Source organism: Eubalaena glacialis, chromosome 9 (assembly GCF_028564815.1).
Source record: "Eubalaena glacialis isolate mEubGla1 chromosome 9, mEubGla1.1.hap2.+ XY, whole genome shotgun sequence".
Lineage (NCBI taxonomy): Eukaryota > Metazoa > Chordata > Mammalia > Artiodactyla > Balaenidae > Eubalaena > Eubalaena glacialis.
In genome coordinates this window covers 123165421-123187767 of record NC_083724.1, presented here as the reverse complement: position 1 = coordinate 123187767, position 22347 = coordinate 123165421, and the positions used below count along the sequence as shown (strand labels likewise).

At 44.6% G+C, this 22347-nt stretch overlaps 1 protein-coding gene across 4 annotated transcripts; it reads right to left on the bottom strand.

Moving 5' to 3' along the window:
• Positions 1 to 2384: 2384 nt before the first annotated feature.
• On the bottom strand, positions 2385 to 22021 carry CBR4 (carbonyl reductase 4). 4 transcript variants are annotated; one of them, XR_009702112.1, is made up of 6 exons: positions 21469 to 22018; positions 19910 to 20030; positions 19038 to 19174; positions 16229 to 16363; positions 4194 to 5236; positions 2385 to 3467 (listed from the first exon to the last, which is right to left on the bottom strand). XR_009702112.1 is itself a non-coding variant. In XM_061200803.1 (5 exons), the coding sequence occupies exons 1-5, from the start codon at positions 21737 to 21739 to the stop codon at positions 5058 to 5060; spliced, it is 843 nt and encodes a 280-aa protein (XP_061056786.1). In that variant the 5' UTR covers positions 21740 to 22018; the 3' UTR covers positions 2385 to 5057. The 4 variants fall into 4 exon arrangements, 3 of the variants coding, with proteins under 3 accessions (XP_061056786.1, XP_061056788.1, XP_061056787.1); XM_061200803.1 differs by having other exon boundaries at positions 2385 to 5236; XM_061200805.1 differs by having other exon boundaries at positions 2385 to 5236; positions 21598 to 22013.
• Between the last annotated feature and the right edge of the window lie 326 nt (positions 22022 to 22347).

Below are 22347 nucleotides of genomic sequence, written 5' to 3'. Positions count from 1 at the left end.
TGGGTTATTATTGATATGTTGTTCATTACATATTTTTTAAATTTTATTTTATTTTTGGCTTCACTGGGTCTTTGTTGCCATGCGTGGGCTTTTCTCTAGTTTCAGCGAGCGGGGGCTAATCTTTGTTGTGGTTCGCGGGCGTCTCACTGTGGTGGCTTCTCTTGTTGCAGAGCACGGGCTCTAGAGCGCAGGCTCAGCAGCTGTGGCTCACGGGCCCAGTTGCTCCGCGGCATGTGGGATCTTCCCCGACCAGGGCTCGAACCCGTGTCCCCTGCATTGGCAGGCGGATTCTTAACCACTGCACCACCAGGGAAGCCCTCCGTACATATTTTTGATAGTCAACTGTTTATTACTTATCTATGTTGCATAAAACCTTACATCAGTTTGTAATCAACCTTTTTGATAATTTTAAGGTGTTTTCTGATGAACACAAGGTCTTAATTTTAACATAATCCATTTAACCAATCTTTTCTTTCCATGTTTAAGAACGCTTGCCACATACCGGGGTCTGAAAAATACCCACTTGTATACACTTGACCCTTGAACAGCACAGGTTTGAGCTTCGCGGCTCCGCTTGTACGCAGACGCTTGTCAGTAGTAAATGCTAAAGTTACCACACGGCCCGTGGTCGGAGGCGCTGGGGATACAGTTACACGCAGATTAACGCCCGCGCTGTTCAGGGGTCAGCTGTATTTTCTACTAAGCATTTTGACATTTAAGGCTTTTTTCCTTGCCGAACTGATCTTTGTAACGTGAAGTAAAGCCCCAAATTAATTTCCTCCCCCACAAGCTTCTGCCTTCTGTCCCCACCAATCCGCAAATTCATTCTTGTTCACGTAACCAAAGATCCCCGCGTCACTAGAGCCCCTTTTTACTCGCGACTCACCGAGTCCAGCAGAACCGACACTCAGGACGCCTTCCTTCCGGAAAACCTCCCACCGGCGGCGGCGGCGTGAGGACCGGCGTCTCCCGTTTCCCACCCACCAGCGCGTCTCAGGCTCTTTCCCGGCCCCACCTGGCTCCCCCGGGCCCCCCTCCCTCCCTCCCTCCCTGAGGACTGCACGCGGCACCTGTCAGGTGCTACACGGATCCGCAATCTCACCTGGGCACGCTCTTCCCTCCTTACTTACCGTTCACGCGGAGACGACTCACCGTGCGCCCTTTGCCCCCACGCCCCCAACCCCGGGAGGTCCTCGCGCATGCGCATTTGAGGTCTCCTCTTAGGTAGCGGCGAGACACCTCAACTCAGCCTGGTTAAAATCGAACTCGGCATCTTCCTTCTCCCCAGAGTAGCCCTACGCGCTGCTCCCTCTGGACGAAGGCTTCACTTTTGGTTCAACTATCCTGCCCCGGAGAAGCCCCTCCCGACCTTCCAGAGCAGCTCAAATCCCCAGCAAGAGCAAGAGGATTCAATGGCAACAAGAGCTCCTCGCTCTTCCCGTGCTCACCTCAGCTGTAATCTGACGTTCGGTGATGGTTGAAGGTCTGCTTGCCCACGACCCAAACCAATTAGCCTGCGGGCTCCAGGGAACCAGGGTTCGTTTCCACTATACCTCCCGTGACTAGCAGTGTCCGGTGTGCAGTAGGAATGAATACTTAATGAAGTAATGAACACTGCGCATCACTGAAAACTTTTCCTAAAAGCACCTCCACATTTTCCTCACCCCGCCCTACCCATAGCAAAATTCCCAGGGACAGGGCTCCTGACTTGTGTTTAAATTTGGGGGAAAAAAATTCTCCAGGTGATACCGATAGCACCCCCGTTTGGATCATTAGTCCAAGGGTTCCAAATTAAACTGGTGGTAATTCCTCCAAGTCAGTCATGTTGCCTAAGAGAAAACAGTTGATTGGCTTAGCATTTCAAATGCAGTTATAAATTGAAAGTAAGCATCAAAGTCAGAGATAAATGGCCAAAAAAGGAGTCACAGAATATTCCAGGATGTGTACTGAAGGAACAGATGTATTGATATTTCAGTGACCCACCCCTCCCTCCACTATAGCACAATGTAATGACTGTTGATCTTGAATCAAAACATATAAAAGGATTTATCAGTGTAGTTCTGGGATGTACCAGATGTTCTCAGAGCTGAGCGGGTAAGGTGGAGGAATCAAAGATGTACAAGACACTTAGTAGGTATTCAACCAATATTTAGTGAGTTATTTAACTAAAACAAAAAGAATGAAAACACCGTATGGTTTCTACCCTCAGGAGCTTGCAATGTAATTGAAAGATAAAATTAATATAAAAGAAACTTAAAAATTATTAAATACTTCGTAGTACGTTTGTCAAGTTAGGGCAGTGGTAGGACCTTTCAACTTACACATACTTCCATCTAAAAAGCTTGGAAAAATGTTTCAGCAATGTAAGGCATAACTCTTGACTGTCCAGAGTAATCTTCTCTCTTTATTCCAGATAACAGAAGCATACACATTAAATCATCTTCTTCACATAAATTATTGCCCCGAAATTTACAACATATAATTCTCTCTTAGAAAGCAGTTTAAAACCCTCTTATAAACTGAATATGGGGGCTTCCCTGGTGGCGCAGTGGTTGGGAATCCGCCTGCCAATGCGGGGGACACGGGTTCGAGCCCTGGTCCAGGAAGATCCCACATGCCGCGGAGCAACTGGGCCCGTGAGCCACAACTGAGCCCTCGTGCCACAACTACTGAAGCCCAAGTGCCTAGAGCCCGTGCTCTGCAATGAGACGCCACTGCAATGAGAAGCCCGCTCACCGCAACTAGAGAAAGCCCGCGAATAACAACAAAGACCCAACGCAGCCAAAAATAAATATGAAAAGCACAAATTTAAAAACGTCCCATGCTAACACGTTAACACTAGCTTTAACCATAAACCATTTCCTAACAAGTACTCAACACAGACTGGATTGCAGGCTCCTAAGAGCCATATAAGAGCTGCAGCTGAGTTATCTTGTTCAGAAGTCACTGAAGTTCTTGAATCTCCGAATATGAGCAGCAGCTGGCAACCCATTTCAGCACCAGGATGAGAGCATGAAACACATCCCACCCGGGCGGTGGGAGCCGACGGAGACGTCACCTGCGGGGCGGGGGCGGCTGGCTGCGCCTGTTTAAGGCCTCGCTCCACCTTCCAGAAGTTCGATGTGGGCGGGAGCGGGTGGACGCTTCAAAAGGGGTCATGTCTTGACGTGTGAATATACACACTTGAAGGTTAAATCCATCCGTAAGCCACACCTCAGCGCCATTCGTTCCAGTGACACCTGCTTCCTTGCCGACCACCAGCCGAGGCGGCCCCACGGGGTCCGGAGCACGGGAGTCTGAGGAGGGCGCTGGCCCGCGGCCGCCCGGCAAGGCCTGCGGGCAGGCGGCGCTGCAGAAGCGCGTGCTCCGTGCGCAGGACGCAGGACGCCGGACACCGCCCCGACCGCGGCTTCCCTGCGAGCGCCGGGCACTGTGCACGCCTGAGCGCGGTCTGTGCACCGCCGTGCCTGCGGTGAGCAGACCGTCCGGTTACAATAGTAACTTACACTTAACTGGCTTGCTCACGTCCTAAACAGACTTCTCGAAGTAAAGAAGGCTATTTTGAAGATCAGTGCAAAAGAATTTTTAAGGAATCAGGAATCTTGATTTGGAACACAGATTTGACTATTTTACTTTTATTACTCTGCATTTATTTAATATATCCTATTAATACGTTTGCACCGACTTTCAATATAAAATTAAATCTGTTTACATAAAATCATTTCGGCTCCAATAAAACTGTAAAAAGATTGCTGTTTAAGGTGCAATAAATATTTAAAACATTTTAAAATGACAAATTATAAAAATCAACATGAATCCAGTGACATTTAAAATGATCACGATATTCCCCACAAAACAGTTCAATGCAAAGTAGACGTCATCTGATGTTCTCACTCACAGTTTGTGTCTTCATCTCTAACCTCAGGCAAACATCTTCTTTTAAGACTAATGCTTAACCTGTTCCTTGTAAGACATTTAACTCACTGTTACTGCATATTTACTTATTTATGACTGTTCATAATTATTAGTTTTCTAAAATATCAGGCAAGAATATTATTATTGCTGTTTTAAAGTAGCCTGCTAAACTGTTTTTGTGGATTTAAAAAAACAAAACACTTCCACTTCCTAGGTTGATGAGATCTACGCAGCTCACAACTGTACCAGGTATTAAAACAGTAAGGGTTAACCCTCACCATCTTTGAGAATTTCCACAGGATGGGTCAACTGTCCACACGTGCCCTTGCAGTTTATTGTGCCCAGTGGCTCAAGGAGGAGCAATGCCACTCAAAGAAACCAAACTCCACGTTCATCTTCAACCTGTAAATCAAATGACTGTCCAAGGCAGAGGCAAAAGGGATACAATGTTTAACTCTAGCAGGGCTGCTAAGGTATTGACACCTACCCATTCCCTGTTAATACTCTTACTTTGGCAGTGGCCTCCAAGGTTAACTTCTGGAGTATTCAGCCTGATACAACGAAATAACTAATGACAATTAGACCATATAATTTTTCCCACTTTTGCCACAAAATGTATAAATTAAGATAACATCTGTTTGTATCACTTGCAAAATGCCTATACAGTCAGCCCTCGGCATCCATGACTTCCACATCCATGGATTCAACCAACCACGGATAGAAAATATTAAAAAAAAAAATTCCACAAATTCCAAAAATACATTGCATTTCCACTGTACTTCAATTATTTACACAGCATTGACACTGTGTTAGGTATTATGCATAATCTAAAGATGATTTAAAGTGTATGTAGGTTATATGCAAATACTATGGAGGCTACCGTATGTGAGGGACCGGAGCATCTGAAGACTCTGGGGCTCCTGGGGCAGACCCCTGTGGGTACCGAGGGGCGACTACACACTAACACTGCTGCAGCCTGGAAGGTACGTGTCATTTAGAAAGCACAGCTGGTCACACACTGTCCTCTACAGACATATTCATATAAAGATGGAAATCAACATTTGTAGCATCAGTAGGTTTGATTAGCGAATGCAGGTATAACAGTGTGTGCCCTTGACTCTAATAATAGCCATATTAGTCGGCTACATGGTGAGCTGCAAGCCTCCGTCCACCACCAGGACGTGCCCTGTAATGTACGGAGACTCTAAAAGAAACACGACTGCATGGGCCACATCAAGGGGGTCTCCAAACCTCCCAAGAGGGATGTTTTTCTTTAAATGTTCTTCTTTCAAGTCTTTCGTCATATCTGTATGAACAAATCCTGAAAGAGAAATGTTTGCTCATTTAGTTGAAAAGGGCAGACACTAAAACACTTGCTCAATTTCAAAAAAAAAAATAAATTCGCTGCTGAAAATTCGAGATGATTAGTAAACCTTGTTTAGGAAATACAGAGTTTTGCTAGCAATCAGTACCCAAGTCCTCATTTTTTATTCAATTTAACCCAATGAACATTTACTGAACACTAAAATATTTGACCCAACTCGTAGCACAATATGAGTGGATAGATATAAACATGAATAAAAATTCCATTCCTTAAGGAACCTGTAACCTAGGGAGGAAACACTCACTTGCACCCCTAATTATAACAAAAGGAACTTGGGTGAATATCCTGATAGAGGTGAACACACAGAACCACACAACTGATTAATTTTCACTTGATTAGGGGTGGAGTGGGGCAGTAGAGGGAAGGAAAGCATCATAAATGTGGTCACATGACCTGATTTGGCAGTTCTGACAAAAATTAGTTTCATGTGCTATATCTAAGATAGCTGATGATTAGAAAGACCAGTATTTCCAATGTTCCTATAAGAAAAGAATCTAATGGAATTATCCAATCCTGATGCAAGTATACACAGAAAATTTTAAAGTTAACACGGCAGTGCTGTGTGCAATAAGGCTTGCAGAGAACATGTTCTCAAGTAGCAAGAGCTGTAGTTAAAGTGACATATGGAGCACCAGTTCTAAATGGTTCATAGCACAGAAGAACTGCATATCTATTAAGGAAATCTTGTGAGATTAGTCTGATACATATGAATACATATCACCAATAACTTCTATAATCAGTATTCTGTACGCTACTCATCATTTAGACTTAAAAAAAGAAGGCAAAGTACAGCTGTGATGAAACCGCGTCATGGGTGCGCTGTGAGCGTAGCTCCACCTACAGGAAGATCCCAGTACTGCACGGGCTGCGGCTACCCAACAAGCAGGGTCGCAGGGCTCCCGGATCCGAAGCCTCTGGATACACTTCAGGGTCAAAGGTGCCTCAGAAAGTGAATCAGGAAGAGAACGCACTTCACATGCTTACAACGTCGACTGAATAAATCACGAATCTAACATTTAAATATCCAGGTCATCTTCTCAAAGAGTTCATGATACAATTATTTACTCTAAGGTTGTTTTGAATTCTAGCAAAATTGGCATAAAATATTTCCCCACTAACTCTCAACCCTCGGCAGAAAATCAATGATGCATTTTAATCTTAAAAAACAAAACAGACCTCAGTAAACTACAGTAAAAACGCGCTGCAAGAAAGACCTCGTGACTACCGGTTAGCTCAACTTCTAGGTGGCTCTGCTGACGTCTTCTCAGAGGTGGCATTTCGCGGCAAGCAGAGCACTGGGCGAGGACTCCCCCCACTGGCTTCCGTCCCCCGCTCTGCTCTACTCTGCAAGCTAACGGCTGGGCAGCACGCACCGTCTAAACTGCAGGCTGCTCCTGTCTCGGAAAACAGGGGCAGTAGACCGAGAATGGCAGACTTCAGCTCTACATAGCTACGACTCCAGGATGGAGGTGTGCCTCGTCGCGGGTCGTCGTATTTCCCCCAAAGGCCCTCAGTTCTTACACTGCAGCCGCGTGGCTGGAAGAGCTCCTGTTCAGCGAGCACCAGTGGATGCTCCCCTGGGTTGTTACTCAGGCTGTGCCGAAGGGAACTGAGGTGCCCTGCTTCTGCGGGCATGTAAGGCCACACGGTCTGTGAGAGGCCACCAGAAGTGTTTTCACCCTGGGAAAAAGGCAGATCTGGAACAGGGCGCGAGGTGCTGGAAGGCAGACCGCAGACAGGAAGGGAGATCCAGGCAGTGAAACGGGGAGAAGGCAGACAGGCCTCTGCCATGGAGATGCGGCCGTGGGACCGGCCTGGTCCTCCAGAGACAGCCACGGGAGCCAGCCACCGCGGCAGACAGACTGACACACGCCTGCTTCTGACAGGAGACAGGCCTCGTCCGACACCACGGCCTGGACTCACGTCCGTGAGGGGTCAGATCTGTCGAGGAGAGCGGAGCCCGTGGGTCCAGCACAGGGTCAGGCTGCTCGGGCCCCCGCCCCGCGGGCTGGCTCTCCCTCCACTGCTCCCACCGAGGGGAGGACCAGGGCGTCATTTCACAGCAGGAGTTCCACGGCCTCTCCCACTGGGAACGGACAGCTGGATGGACAGGCCTCACAGGACAGCTGCCGGCCAGCGCTGGACCCTGCGCTGAAAGCCTCAAAGTGCAGTGGGGGGCGGAGGCCAGGCTGAGAGGGAGGGAAGCCGTCCCCAACGCTGGCTTCTCCTCCTGGACCATGATGTCGGATACAGAGAGCAGGAACCTGTCCCAAACGCAAGCACCGTCCTCTCACTGTCAGCAGCTTTTTTTTTTTCTTCTTAAATTAATAGACTTTATTTTTTAGAGCAGCTTTAGGTTTACAAAAAAACTGATCAGAAAGTGGAGGGAGTCCCCACATACCTCGTATCACACCACCTTCCCCCGGCACCCCCCAATTATTAACACCCTGCCTTAGCGCACTGCATCTGGTGAACCAACACTGACTGATACGCTATTAAGTGAAGTCATGGTTTACCCTCAGGGGCCGCCCTTTGGGTTGGACAGGGCTATGTTCTGACAAATGCATCTCATCACGTATCCACCACTACAGTTTCGCGCAGAGCAGTTTTACTGCCCTAAAACTCTATCTGCAGCTTCTTCAAATTCATATATATCGTCCCCTAATTTATCAGAAATCAAACAAAAACATGAAGCTAGTCTCTAGTGATAAAGTAGTCCAGGCTCTACCAAATTTCACTATCATTTTATGCTACAGCTCATGAATTACATGATCCTGAATTATAAATATATCCACAACCAGGGCACTGCATATAAAGTCTCCTCGACTCTCTATCAAATCTCGTAGGACCTGAGCAGAGATATTAGTCATTTGTAAACATTGCACACACCCGTTTCTGTGCCTATGTTGTTTCCCAATTTATGATCTCTCCTCGGCCCCAGAGGACGCCCTCCCTTAGCGTTCTCCCACTTTATTTATAAGGCTCTGGAGATTCCACGTTACTACTCATTTGACCACATACATGTTTACAACCCCTTTCAAGCTGGGTTATGAAAATTACAAACGCCCAGCTGGTGCCACTGTCCACAGGTGACGTCACTGTGGGCCACCTATGGGAGTCAGAGGCTTCGGCGGGCTGCAAAGCGGTCACGCCTTAAGCCAGCGAGATAACCGAGCACAGGCGCTCGGCTAACTGAGGCTAACTGAGAACAAGGACGCCGCTGCTGCAGCTCCACACCCGTGATGACACACTCAGCACACTTCTGCAAGACAGGAGCTCTTCAGGAACAGGAAACTCTTTCTCAGAAAAGCAAGTGTGCGGTTCTTGTCCAGCGAGAGCTTATATTTGGTCAGCTCCCAAGGAAATGTACTTCCCTGACCCATTTTTGGCTAGCTATAGAGTATTTATAGCTATAGAGTATTTATGTTTATTTATAAACAGCATCTCACTTCCACATGACTTGGTCACTATTTTAGTTTTGAATATTTTGATATACAGCAGAGAGCTTATATTTAAATAAGACGCCAGGACTTTAGCCAGTTTTTGACACCAGTACTACCAATTGTGGGATGTGCACTGTCTGATATGGCTCTCTCTTAGATGTCCATTCTCTGATATAAGTTCCTAGGACCTAGAAGGAATTAAAATAATCCCAGACACTTTTTTAGGGAGATAAAACAAGGCTGTTGCCAAAATCTAGACCAAGATTTTAACCAGAACAAATTTGTATGTCCTAATATTATGCTTGTAAAAGTGTACAGGGAAGCAGTGTAAAAAATCAACACCACACTGAACAGCACACAACAGCACCTACAGCAATATCTGTTTTAAGTAGTTGCAAGCTTCTGCAAGCATCTGCCAGCAAGACTTTGTCCCAGGAGTAAACATAAAAGCTCTGCAACTAAAAAAAGGGGGGAGAGGGAGCAAAACACTTAGGGTACCCTGTAGAAATACATGACTGCTGTACCATTTGTCCAGATGTTAAGTGCACATACCCTTTGAGCCCTGGCAGTTTCAGTCCCAAGATGACACTCATATCTACACTCACACATGTGCAAAATAAATCACTTACAAGTACTGTCACTGCATTACTAGTCGGACCAGCAAAAGACCAGAAACAACCGAAGTGCCCAATGAGAGGCACAGGTTAAATGAATTACGGTGCACCTATAAAACAGACATTATTGTCTTTTAACTCAGCCATTAAAAATAGCGAAGCAGTCACAAAAGACCACACTTCGTATGACAGAGACAGAAAGTAGATGAGTGGTTGCTAAAGGCTGGGGAGATTGGCGGGAAATGGGGAGTGAATGCTCACGGCTACAGGGTTTCTTTTGGGATGATGAAAATACGATGTTCTCAAATGTATCACGGTGATGATGGAACAATTCTGTGACTACACTAAACCCACTGAATTGGACACTTTAAATGGGTGAATTATGAGGTATGTGAGTTATATTTCCATAGAGCTGTTATTTTAAAAAGTGAAGCAGTTCTCTATATGGAATCAACTCCAAAATAGATTGTTCTATGAGTAAAGCAAGGTACAGAACATTGTGAATACTATGATCAATTTGTGTTTTCTTAAAAATGTGTATTGTGAATGAAAAATGTTGCCTGCCATATCAGTAAACAAAGGCTGGACTTCCCTGGTGGTCCAGTGGTTAGGACTCTGTGCTTCCACTGCAGGGGGCACGGGTTCAATCCCTGGTCTGGGGACTGAGATCCCACAAGCCTCGGCGCCAAAAAAAAAGTAAACAAAGGCTGTTGCAGCCATCAAGCCACTACAGCTGCCCCCAACGGTGAGCCCTGAGGGGACTCAGGATGGGACAGATAGGAAAGCACACGACACTGGCCCCAGAGAGCTGAGGTGCAGATCAAAGGAATGATTTCAGTGAGCCCAGACTCTTGCATCTTCCCATACATAGAAAAGCGCTAAATTCCTTAACTTGAGATGTCTGGTTTTCTTTAATTAACAGTCATCGTTTGATGTTCCGACTACCTGGCCTTTGTTGCAAAAACTCCTCTACATCCTGGCTCCCCCCTTACCTCTTGGGAGCAGCCCCTCGGAGCTGTCTGAGAGGCTGCCTCCCGGGCTTAAGTCCTCAGAAAGTCTGCCAAATAAAACCTAATTCTCAACTTTTAGGTTGTGCTTATTTTTTCAGTCGACAGTATATATATACACACACACACATATATATATATATATATATATATATATATATATGCTCTACTGACTTATATATGAAATACAGAGAGAACTAGCTGACTGTGGTTGGTTGCCTCTGAGGAAGGAACTGAATGGCTAGAGAAGACTCACTTTTCACTCTATGCCTTTTTGTACTTTTGAATTTTGTACATGTTTGTGTTATCTATTGAAAACACATTTTTAAAAGCAATGTATCCAGTATAGTTTCAATTTATCAAATATTGTTTCTCATATTCAATATTTTCCAATCAGTAACATTTACCCATGATGAGAAATTTATAGTTAATGTAATACCAAAGCTTAGCAACTAATTTATCTTTAAAAAGTTAAAAATATTAGGCAGCAAATGATAGCCTAATTTATTATTTTGCTTGTTCCTTGTTTTTCCTATTATGATTTGCTTTTTAACTGTTTTTAACTTAATTGGAAACTCCATTTGCAGGTGACGAGGAAAACTAACATTAAAAATAAACATATCAATTCTGATGTTTATCAACTCTGTTAAAGGATCTGAAGAATCTAGTTGAAATTACTGTCTAAAATAAAGTTAATAAACAATCCAGACTCGATTTAATGCTACCATTTCAACTTGTACTTTGCTTCTAATTAATGAAGCATATTCATACCATGCTTTTATAGCGCAGCCAATATAATATATTACACTACAGCCAAGATAATAAAGGTCACCCTACTCAGTGTCCACATTTTTTAGCAACAGTTTTTTTCTTTCCTTCAGTGTAAACTGCACTAGAAAGTAAGATCTTTAGGAAAGGCTATACAAACACACATCCCTAACGCTCATAAAATTTCCCTTTATATACAAACTGGATTTGCACTATTTAGCCTGTTGCCTTGACAACCAATTAACTCTGACAAAATTAAGCATTCCTTCTCCAGCGTTTCCATAGCATCATAGGGGTACCTGCTTGGCATTCATCACATGGCACTGTAATTATCTGTCTATACACCTGTCTTTCCCACTGTACTTCTTTCCTTGTGGCAGAAATAGCTTATTCGTGTTTGTAATTTTGGAGCGCTGCCAGCCCTCACACACAGGGGACACTCAGGAAGTCTGCTGAATGAATGATTAGAATCAGGATTAGGAACACTTGCACTACCCTGAAACCATCCAGCTTTGAGATCATCATGACCTAGAGTTAACTCTTCATCACCCACACTACTGCAATCCCTGAAAAAGGGGGAAGCACATACATGTTGCCCCAAGCCACAAATCATCTACTCTATACATGGTTAAACTCGGCTAACACGAAAATCAATCGGGCTGCACAAAGCACACACACACAGAAAGCAGTGCCAAGACCACACAGCAGCTTTGAGATTTTCTTTTTTTCTTTTTTTCCCCCCCAAAAATGAATGTATCTAAATCGAGTCATTTATCAAATGTTCATGGATTTGGAATGCTTGAACTCAGCTGGTCTCTGACTAAACAATGAATTGGGACGAAGGAACGCTGTAGAGCAAGAGGCCTGCCAGGACATTCCAACAATTCCCTGGTCCCTGCTGGTTCAGCACTGGTGCCAAACGCAACACCAGCTCTAGGGCCCACGGAGCAGAGCGGCCAGGGTGGACTTCAGCCTCCTCCTTACGAGCCCCCAGCGGGCCAGCCCCAGTGCCCACAGCAAGCTGGGACAAAGGTCCCACGGCGACTGGCAGAGATACAGGAGAACACTCACTGTCCTCAACAATCCACTAACCAAACCTTCTATCACACCAGCTAATGAGTGATGATGTAGATTTGAGTTTTAGCACTTTTTTATTAGTCTCAACTAATACAGGTGATTTTTATCAACTAGTAATTTGTCAAAAGGCAAATAATGTAAAGGTAAAACTTATAAAATTGGAAGATTCCAGATATTTTAGACAGAACATAATAGCAAAAGGACAAAGAGACCTAAATCTTGTAATGATATAAAACAAATCTAAGGGGTCATGATTTTCAAGCCTTCCTTAGCTGGTAATCAAAAGATAAAGCTTTTGTAACAGTTCCACCAAAAACTAGCTGTGGAACCTTGGGCAACTCACTCTCTTGGGGCCCAGTCTTCTAAACAGTTAAGATGACTGGAATAAATCATCACTAAGATCCTGTCCACCTAACATTATCCCATAATCACTGCAAAATTTAAAAATAAAGATCTTATATAAAATATAAGGTACAAGAAATTTTTTTCTAGGCACCAGTTCATTACTTGATTTTTTTCGCAATCATTTTAGAACTACTCATTTTAGAACTTTTTCTAATCATTTTACAACTATTTCTAATCATTTTAGAAGTATTCAGGTTCTAAACTACTCATATCTATGAGTATCAATTCACAGGCTAATGAATGGCTTCCTTCTCCATAAAACAAAAACCATAATCAATAGTTATTTTAATAAGTTTTAGATAAACACACAAATGTGTGTATGTCTGACAAATACATAAGCGTGTGTGTTTGTGGTGTGTGTGCGTGTGTGTGTGCGTGTGCTCTGACATGCATCTGGGCTAGGCAAAGTGCACACTTTCTCACGCTGCCACGCTCTTGTGTCCCCCGTGTGCTGTGAGCCACCCCAGCTCTCTGTCTACACCTCCAGGGAGCAGCTTGGGACCGGCTCCACTGCCACACAGCTCACACGAGAACCAACAGCCGATATCAACCTGCTCAATTCGTGGACTTGTCAACTCTTTTGGAAAAAAAAAAACCAGACTAAACGTTAGCCTTGGACAGGCCTTTTCTACTTTTTTGTTTATTTTGTTATCTGCAAATTTGTACAAACATATAAATGGTTCTACTCTCCAGACAAGTGATTTCTGAGGTTACCGCTGGGACCCGAGACTGTTTGGAATATTGAATTGCAATGTTTTCTTAAAACTAGAGTCTACTTTGTTACACAGGTCTGCTTGTAAATTTGTGGAACCCCAGATATTTGAGGCAGCTTCCATAATTTTCATTTTGTATTTCTAACTGGACCAGTACTAACTTTATATGTGCTTAACTGGTTTATACACCTTGGGACGCTACCTGGTTCGTTTCTGACTCATCTTAGAAGCACCGTCGTTAGTACTTGCACTCTCAATGGTTCTGGCCTATTCCGACAGGACAGTGACAGGGCAGTCCCGGAGACTTTGCCTTCCACGTTTGGGAGCACCTGACACGTTTTCACGTGCATACTCTGAAGTGCTCGCACCTGCTCCCACCATCCTGTGGACTCCGCACACCCACGGTGCTGTCTTCTGGCGCCTGCGTGCTCGCTGGCTGTTTCAGTTACTCCCGGGAGCCTCAAAACGTGTGGACATCAGAAACAGAGACGTGTGTCTAAAACTGGAGCTTTGGGGCAATTTAACCTTTTGAATTGCGCTTCAGCAAAAGTTTTTCCTCCTAACCCCGCGCCTGTTCTGGTCCAGGCGGAGGCTGGTTCTGCAGCTCTGCCTTGAAGGAGTGCGTCCACAGTCACTCCACGCCCCCTCCCTTCTGCCCTGAAGGTCACTCGGCACACCGTGGAAATCTAAGTTTAAAGTGGGACTTCAGTCGTTTGTAGAATGCTTTGTGTTCATGGGTGCAGATGGCTACCAAACGAAATAAACTTGGTTACAAATTGGGGCAACTAATTTGAAAAGCAACAAACCAGCTGTAAGTTGTATATTCGAATTTATTTTAAAAGTCTTAGCACAAGTTGGAGAATTTCTTTAGCCTTTAGCAACCTAAACTATAATTCCCATCATTCTGTTTCAATATTTTCCAATTACCTATAACAGACCAACCAGGCTAAATTGGCTTTGCGTCCTATTTAATCCAGCAATACTTTCAACTCGTGTGGAATGCCCCTAGTCAGCACAGTGAAAGGAACAGGTGCACTTTATAACACGTCCCCCTCGCCTTCTTCAGGAGGCTCTGACTGCCATGGCACTGAGCCCACATCACATTTGCTTTGTCTTCCAGGTGACCTGTGCCCTGCTGGCTTGGTCTTCCTACAGGCTTCACAAGAACACCAGTGTTCCTGATGGATTCTCCACAGGCAGCCAGCTCTACTGCGAGCTCCCCCCTCCCTGTGACGTCTACTCCTGAAGATTCGTTAAATTGCCACCTCTCTAACCACCTTCATTGTTGGCCACTCCCAAACAGGTCGGATTTTAGCAGCCTGAGTTCCTCTGAGGAATACCTCCTGCACACGGGCTAGAACCGGCGGGGGCCGGCGTGCGTGCCCTCACTTCTGTTACCACGTGCCACCACGGCCCCCCGCACCATCACACAGCAGGCCTCAGAGCACCCCTTTCGCTCACTAAAGAGGCAACCACAGCTAAAATCACTGTTACAACCTACTACTTCCCAGAGTGACTTTTCAAAAGACGTTTCTTCCTCCTGAGTCTGCGTAAAATATCTTTTTTCCTTCAAATTTTTCTTTGTGTTGAAATTCTAACGTGAATATGGGGTAGCTCTCTGGGGCACAGTGACACCCAGTGAAAGGCATCTTCTCCATTTTGAAAACAAACATATGTGACCTCTGATCATTCTTTCTCTGTACAAACACTGGCTTTCTGGAGTACAGGCAGACCTCGTTTTATTGCACTTTGCAGACACTGCGTTTTTTTACAAGTTGAAGGTTTTGGGCAACCCTGGATGAAGCAAGTCTATTGGCGCCATTTTTCCAATAGCATTTGCTCACTTCATGTCTCTGCGTCACATTTTGGTAATTCTCAAAATATTTCAAACTTTTTCATTATTACTGTATTTGCTGTGGTATCTGTAATCAGCGGTCTTTGATGTTAGCACTACAACTTGACTCGCTGAAGGCTCAGATGATGGTTAGCATTTTTTAGCAATAAAGTATTTTTCAATTAAGGTATGAACACTGTTTTTATAGATATAGTGTTACTGCACACTTAATAGACTATAGTATAGGGTAAACATAGCTTATATATGCACTGGGAAACCAAAAGGTTTGTTGACTCGCTTCATTGTGACATGCACTCTGCCGCGGTGCCTGGAACCGAACCAGCAGTGTCTCTGAGGTCATCAGTACGTCAGTTATCGTAGGGGATTACTGCATGAAATGTGCAAATGACATCCTCTACATAGCCTTGTTGGATTACCTCCTCTGGTTCACACTGTTATTAAAAGCACACTGTATTATAGAGCTATTCAGATATTTTAGATATAAAGATGTGTTATTTCTTTAATCTAGACATATGGAATACGTTAGGTAATAGATGCATTACTTGGAAAGTTCTGCTTTGACAAACTGACAAAGTCTAAATTAACAAATACTGTATCCCAGTGAGCAGCAAATCAATGAAACATCCCAAGAAGAGGAGAAAGACAATGAAAATGGAAACAGTTCTCCAAAGGGACACAACTTGGACCCGTTCACCTGCAGGGTGTATGCTACCAGTACTCCCCAGCCCACTTACTTGAAATTCTTACATTCAGCTCTTGAGAGTTCTTAACTTAAATACAACTGACTTTTAAGTGAGAAGTTTCTCTTGTAGTTTTAGTACAGATGCAGCGGCCCGGCCCCCTGAGTCCCGTCAGACCAAGGTCACGCCCTCCTGGGCGGCATGCTCCAGGGCTGATTAACAGTGCGGGTCCCCTGTTCCTGTCCCAGCACCTCTGAGAAGTGCCTGATGATGATGACGTACTTACAGACACAAAAGCAGTCTTTACTGTTATTGTAAAAAGCCACAGATGCATATAAATTAAAAGAAAAAAGAAGTTCCCACTGACCTGGTGCAACTACATTCACTCTAATTTTCTTTCTTGCTACTTCTTTAGCAAGAGCGCGTGAGAATGCAACTAGCCCGCCTTTACTGGCGCTGTACACGGATTGGCCAGAACTGCCTTTTACACCTGCAACGCTTCCTGGAAAAAGAAATGAGAGCAAATTCAAACCAATTAATGGGGTTACTATTCTGAATGTTCAGATACTCTACAGTAAACAAACAAGGTACAAACTATTCTACCCTGTCCTTTGCTAAAATTAGGAATCCTAACCATTGTCATTTGAGTAGTAAGACTTATGGTCTGAGTCTCCTCAGATACATAGAGAAAACAGGATCCAAAAGAAGCTCACGGGAAACGCTGAGCGCCAGGCAGGGGTTGAGAACGGATCCATTAAGTGACAGGAACCCATTCTCATCTCTGAGGAGGTCAAACATGATGAAAATTCTACAATAGTTACAAAGGCTTCCAGTAGGAAAAGGTTAAAACCAGAAAAAAAGTCAGATAAAGGCTGATTTTATGATTCTACCACACACATAAGGAAGTATTTATTTCCACCTTAAAAAAATAGTTCATCTGAGGATAAATCTTACTAAATTTCAACTACTATCAATCTAAATTAGCAAAGTTTCAATTGCAAACTGTCTGTAAAATTGCAATTTAGTTACCTTCAGTGATGTATTAACCTGTACTGCCTACTATAAAGATTCTTGGGTGGCTTCATTTATATGAATATGAAAGAATAATTTATAATTCAAGTATCAATTGTATGGAAATAAATTCTTGCAGAAGAGAAATTGGGGAAATAATTTTCTCCACCAGTGACTTGTACTTATGATATAAAAATTAATCAAGAGCCTCAGAAAATTTTTGAGAAAGTAATTTAATTTTAGAAAAAGAGAACATTCCAAATACTTCTCAAATTATAATCAACAAGTCCAATATTAAAATATTTAACCATGTTAGATGTCACATGCCAGTTAATGACAAAGGAAGAGAAATATGAAGCACAGAAAGAGAGAAAAGACACATCAGACACAGGAAACGCAGGTGGACACAGAAAGGGGTTTGGGGAGAAAGAAAAACAAGGAGAGACACAAAAAAGAAAGAACAATGCAGGCTTAAGAGGAAAGGCCGAGCATGAGGCTGGAGCAGCTTTATTTCAGGCCATACGCTACAGTTCACCTGTCAGAGTGATAACTTCGGAAATACAATGGACTTTCTCGCAGTTTAAAGTAGTGCCCTGTGTGATAAGAGTCCCCTAGTTTATTTTCAATACTCTATTTTTATTTACTTTCAGTACGAGTCTAAAAGTTTGCATGTAAACAAAGGACTGATATGGGCTTTTTATATATATCTAAAAGGGGGATATTTTAGAGTTAAACAAATACACCCCACTTTATCAGGTGAAACATACAGGCCAGTGTACCAGCTTACAAGAACCCAAATCATATCTGGCTATGTTAGAAGGCAAAGGTCAACTCATTTACTAAGCTTTTATAAGAAAACTGACCTCTCACATTTTTAAGGGTAAATGTCAAAAATGTTCTGCTTCTTATTAGCACAGTATTCTTTCCTTTTCTCATTTTCAAAAAAGAAAAACCCTATATTCTGGCTTAAAAAACCCTTATATTCTGGTTTAACACCCTATATATACATCCTATATTCTGGCTTGGAAAGACATCTCCTGCATTAGAAAGAACAGGGTCACTGACTTTAACAGAGCAACATCCCCCTTCTGTGGCCTTCTACGGTATCACCACTTAAAAGGCAGATGGCATGCTGCTATTTTCAAACTGTCAGACTGAAATACAACTTCAAGCCACTTTGCATTTTAAGGTCTATAGGCACATTCTACAGTCTGTCTGCCCTGTGGGGCAGGTGAACTGAAGACTAGGAGTTACTTACAACCATCCTAAAAAACTGAAAAGGTTATTCTCTTAAGTAAACCTCCTCTTAGACCTCTGAACTAGATTTATTAGTGACCCATGCAACAGCTGTAGAAATCACTTTTCAGCCCCCACTATCAAAAAGTTTTTAATTTCTTGGCCACAGTTTGAAAATTCGGTTTCACATAAAAATCAGGATGTTCGGACTTCCCTGGTGGCGCAGTGGTTGAGAATCCGCCTGCCAATGCAGGGGACACAGGTTCGAGCCCTGGTCCGGGAAGATCCCACGTGCCGCGGAGCAACTAAGCCCATGCGCCACAGCTACTGAGCCTGTGCTCTAGAGTCCGAGAGCCACAACTACTGAGCCCACGTGCCACAACTACTGAGCCTGTGCACCTAGAGCCCGTGCTCCACAACAAGAGAAGTCACCGCAGTGAGAAGCCAGTGCGCCACAACGAAGAGTAGCCCCCGCTCGCCACAACGAAAGCCTGCACGCAGCAACGAAGACCCAACACAGCCAAAAATAAATAAATAAATAAATATTTTTAAAAGTTAAAAAAAAACCAGGATGTCCAATTTCTCTTAACAAATCCGAATAGCTGGCCAAACTGCACCACGTTTGTGCACATCAACCACCTGCTGGATCGGAGCCACTCCCCACTGGGCCCCTTCTGTCATGAATCACCTGGCTCGTGCTGTCTCTTTCCCAATACCTGGTGGTGTCACTCGTATAACACCTGCTTGACCACTAGGAGGATGTAAATGCGTGATTCCTGTTTTACCGATTAATCAGTTAATCCAATCCTTTTTCTACAGATAATAAAGATACATTCCGTCCAAGTTTCACAAGTAAATATGTTCCAAATTAGTTGATAACTTTCTTATGGTACATGAGATAATAATAAATCCACAGAGGTCAGACTCACCCACATTCACAATGGACCCTGTCTGCTGTTTAATCATTGTCTTCACGGCAGCTCTACAGGTCAGCATGGAGCCCAAGAGGTTAGTATGAAGGTGAGATAGCATATCTTCGGCGTTTGTCCTTACTAAGAGGTTATCCCTACGAAAAAAACAAAAACCATGTAATTTAAAATTGGGATAAAACAAAACAAATTAAAAAGTCAAGAAATATGTAACATTTTTCCTGAATGCAGAATACAAGAAGTGCTTTATATTTGAGCTAGAACACCTAGAGAGCACATTTTAAACTTGGTTTGAGGCACTAAAATAACAACTGATAAGCCAGAAAGGATCCCTTGGAGGACAGGCCCTGACCCCACTAAGGTAGAGGGGCACATACCCCTAACTGCTCAAAGTAGGGCCATGTGGCCAAAATAGCTTGAATGAAGTATCTGCCACACTAAGCCTTGCTTAGAAAGTAAATTTTTATATTATTCTAAATATTCTGTCCTAAATTCATTTAAAAAAAAAAAAAAGAATACCCACTCTGATTCCATTAATATTAACTGAGAAAACATATATGGTGGCAGAGGTCAGGACCATGGTTACCTATAAGGAAGTACTAATTGGGAAGAAACTGAGAGAGCCTGCTGGGGTTCTGGAAAAGTTCTGCAGCTCAATATGGGTGGTGATTACAATGTTAAACCTGAACTGTACCCTTACTATAATCTCAATATAAAAGAATGAAAAGTGTGTGGATTGACAGATCAAGTTTCAAAATACATAGTTCTTCCAATTAGAAGTAAAACAAGTTAATTAATATGTTAACTCATATTAATCAAAGACATAGAAGGAAAAAAAGACATATAGAAATGTACTTAACTTTGTGACCAACCTGTTAATTCCAGCTGCATTTACCAAGAAATTAACTCGACCTAAGTTTTTCTCTATCTCTTCAAATGTATTTTGAACATCATGTTCTTTGGCAACATCACAGCTCAATGCCAAATGATCTCCTACATAACAAAATTAGATCAGAATTACTTATAACTTGAATTTAAAAATGATTCAATACACATTTGTCAAGCATCTACTATGAGCTAGATCTGTTCTATCCAGAACATGAGATAAAACATGATTATGTCCCCGATTCCTCATTTCATGGAGTTCAGTCTAATAAACTGGATGGGGGCAGGTGGGTAAAAAGAAATAAAGTACTTTGTATGATTCATCTAACAACATTTATAGCTTTGACACTGACCCCATGCTATGCAATTCAACAGTTTTCTCTGTTTTATATTCCTTTTTTTGAAACTTAACGTCTAATTCAGTTAGGTTTTTGATGGTTTCCTGGCCCTGAAATAAACTCTAGGATTTTTTTGTTTGTTTAACTATGTCACATATATTATAATGATTATTGTTCAAGCCTGACCATTAGGAGAGATAAGACAAAGCAGGAAGCTGTTAAAAAAAAAATGCTAAAACTTTTTTACTAAAAACAACTCTTACCTGCTTTTTAAACATATCCACTTTTTTTGAAATGTTTAAATACCAAAAAATTACACTTCAAAGAAAGCATTCTTTATTTAATAATACACCTTTTTAATACTCTAAACTGTAGATTTTTAAAAAAACTAAACAATTGTTTATCTTCTGGCTAACCTTGCCTAATACATTAACATTATCTCCTTAAACATTCGAAGACAGTAGGTCATCCGGGAAGTGACACTTTCTGGGTGGAAACCAGTCACTCATGGACCACGTAATTCAAGGAAATGCAAGGCCCCAGAGCATCTGCCTCTCTCTCGGCTCTTATCTGAAGGCATGCTGGACCCACAACCCCTGAAACCCAACCAGCAGATTTCATCCTGTCCAGCCAACACTGATGGCGTGGGGTGACCCAGAAGGACCCCCACGTTCGCGCCCCTTTTAATCTGAGCAAGAAGCATGGCTGAGATGCTCCCTGGTCCATAACGTACCCGCGGCCCACGTAATCACTTCGGTGAAGCCGTCGGTGACGTTCCTGTAAAGGTGCCCCCCCGCCCCCGACGGTGAACCAGGTGCCCCAGGTGCGCCTGCTCCCGGCCCGCCTACTACCTCAACAACAGCTGCGAGCTCGGACCCTCACAGCACCCTGTCTCCCTACTCTCCAGAAACTGAAATTCGCAGAGCAACTGACAATCCATTCCTAATAAACGGGGGGAAATGGAGTTTAAGTGCAATAACAAGGAATCTGGCGGAACAAATCTCATTGTCCCTTGGTGATGGTCACCATAGCAACGTAGTGACGTCAGTGCTTGGACACAAGAAAGCAGACCGGGTACAACCAGGACTGCAGCGGTCGCGAACGTCCTGGGCCGGCACTGCCTGCGCATGCGCACACGTACCAACGCGCAAGAACACGCAGGCGCGTTGGGAAACCTCGCCAGACCGCGCCGCACCTGCGGCACTCACCGCCCCGCGCCCCACACGGTGAGCCTGACCGGCCCAGCGAGGAGGGCGCCCACGACGGCTTCTCGGACCCGCACCGGCCGCGGTCGACACTCGCCGCGCGGAGGCGGGGCGCCTCCGGTCGGTACCCACCGCCCAGATCCCCGGCCACGGCTCTGGCCCCCTGCAGATTCCGGGCGACGATGGCCAGTCGGTAACCTCTCTGGGCCATCAAGCGGGCCACCGCCCTGCCGATGCCCCGGGAGCCTCCGAACACGGCGCACACCCTGTCCATCTGGGACGGGGAGCCGCAGACCCGGAGGAGGAGGCTACAAGGGCCGACCCTTCCCACCGGCCTCGCGCCTTCACACCACGGCGGCTCCCACAAACCGAAGCGCCGCCCCAGGCTTCCCGCCGCCGGACTGGAGCCCGGGAGGGCGGAGGCGCCCAGGGCGCCGCGTCAGCACGTCACGTCGGCGCGCCGATGTCAGTGGGCAGGGGCTACGGGCGCCACGCCCTCCGCGGACGCGAGCGTGGGCGGGAGAGTCCAGGGGCGACAGAGACGGGACGCGAAAGCCGGCTGGAACGAGCCGCGCTGCATGCTGGTACTTGTAGTCTCGGTGCCGGCGGAAGGGCACGGGCGCGGTGCAGTGGGTGGGGTGGGGGCTGCCCTGCGGTCGGTGGGCCCTGGGCTCCGGCTTTGCCAACACCCTGGACGCTGGATGTTCCGTCGTAAGATCAGGACCATGCCGGGTTGGGACACAGGGACCACAGCGTTAGGACCCGGGATGGACTCTCCAGGTTGTGTTTGGCTAAGACCTGAGGTCCTCCCGTGAAGGAGTGGACACCGGAGTCAGCGTTACAGCAGACCCTGGTCTTCCTGTTGTCCAGCTTGGCTCATGT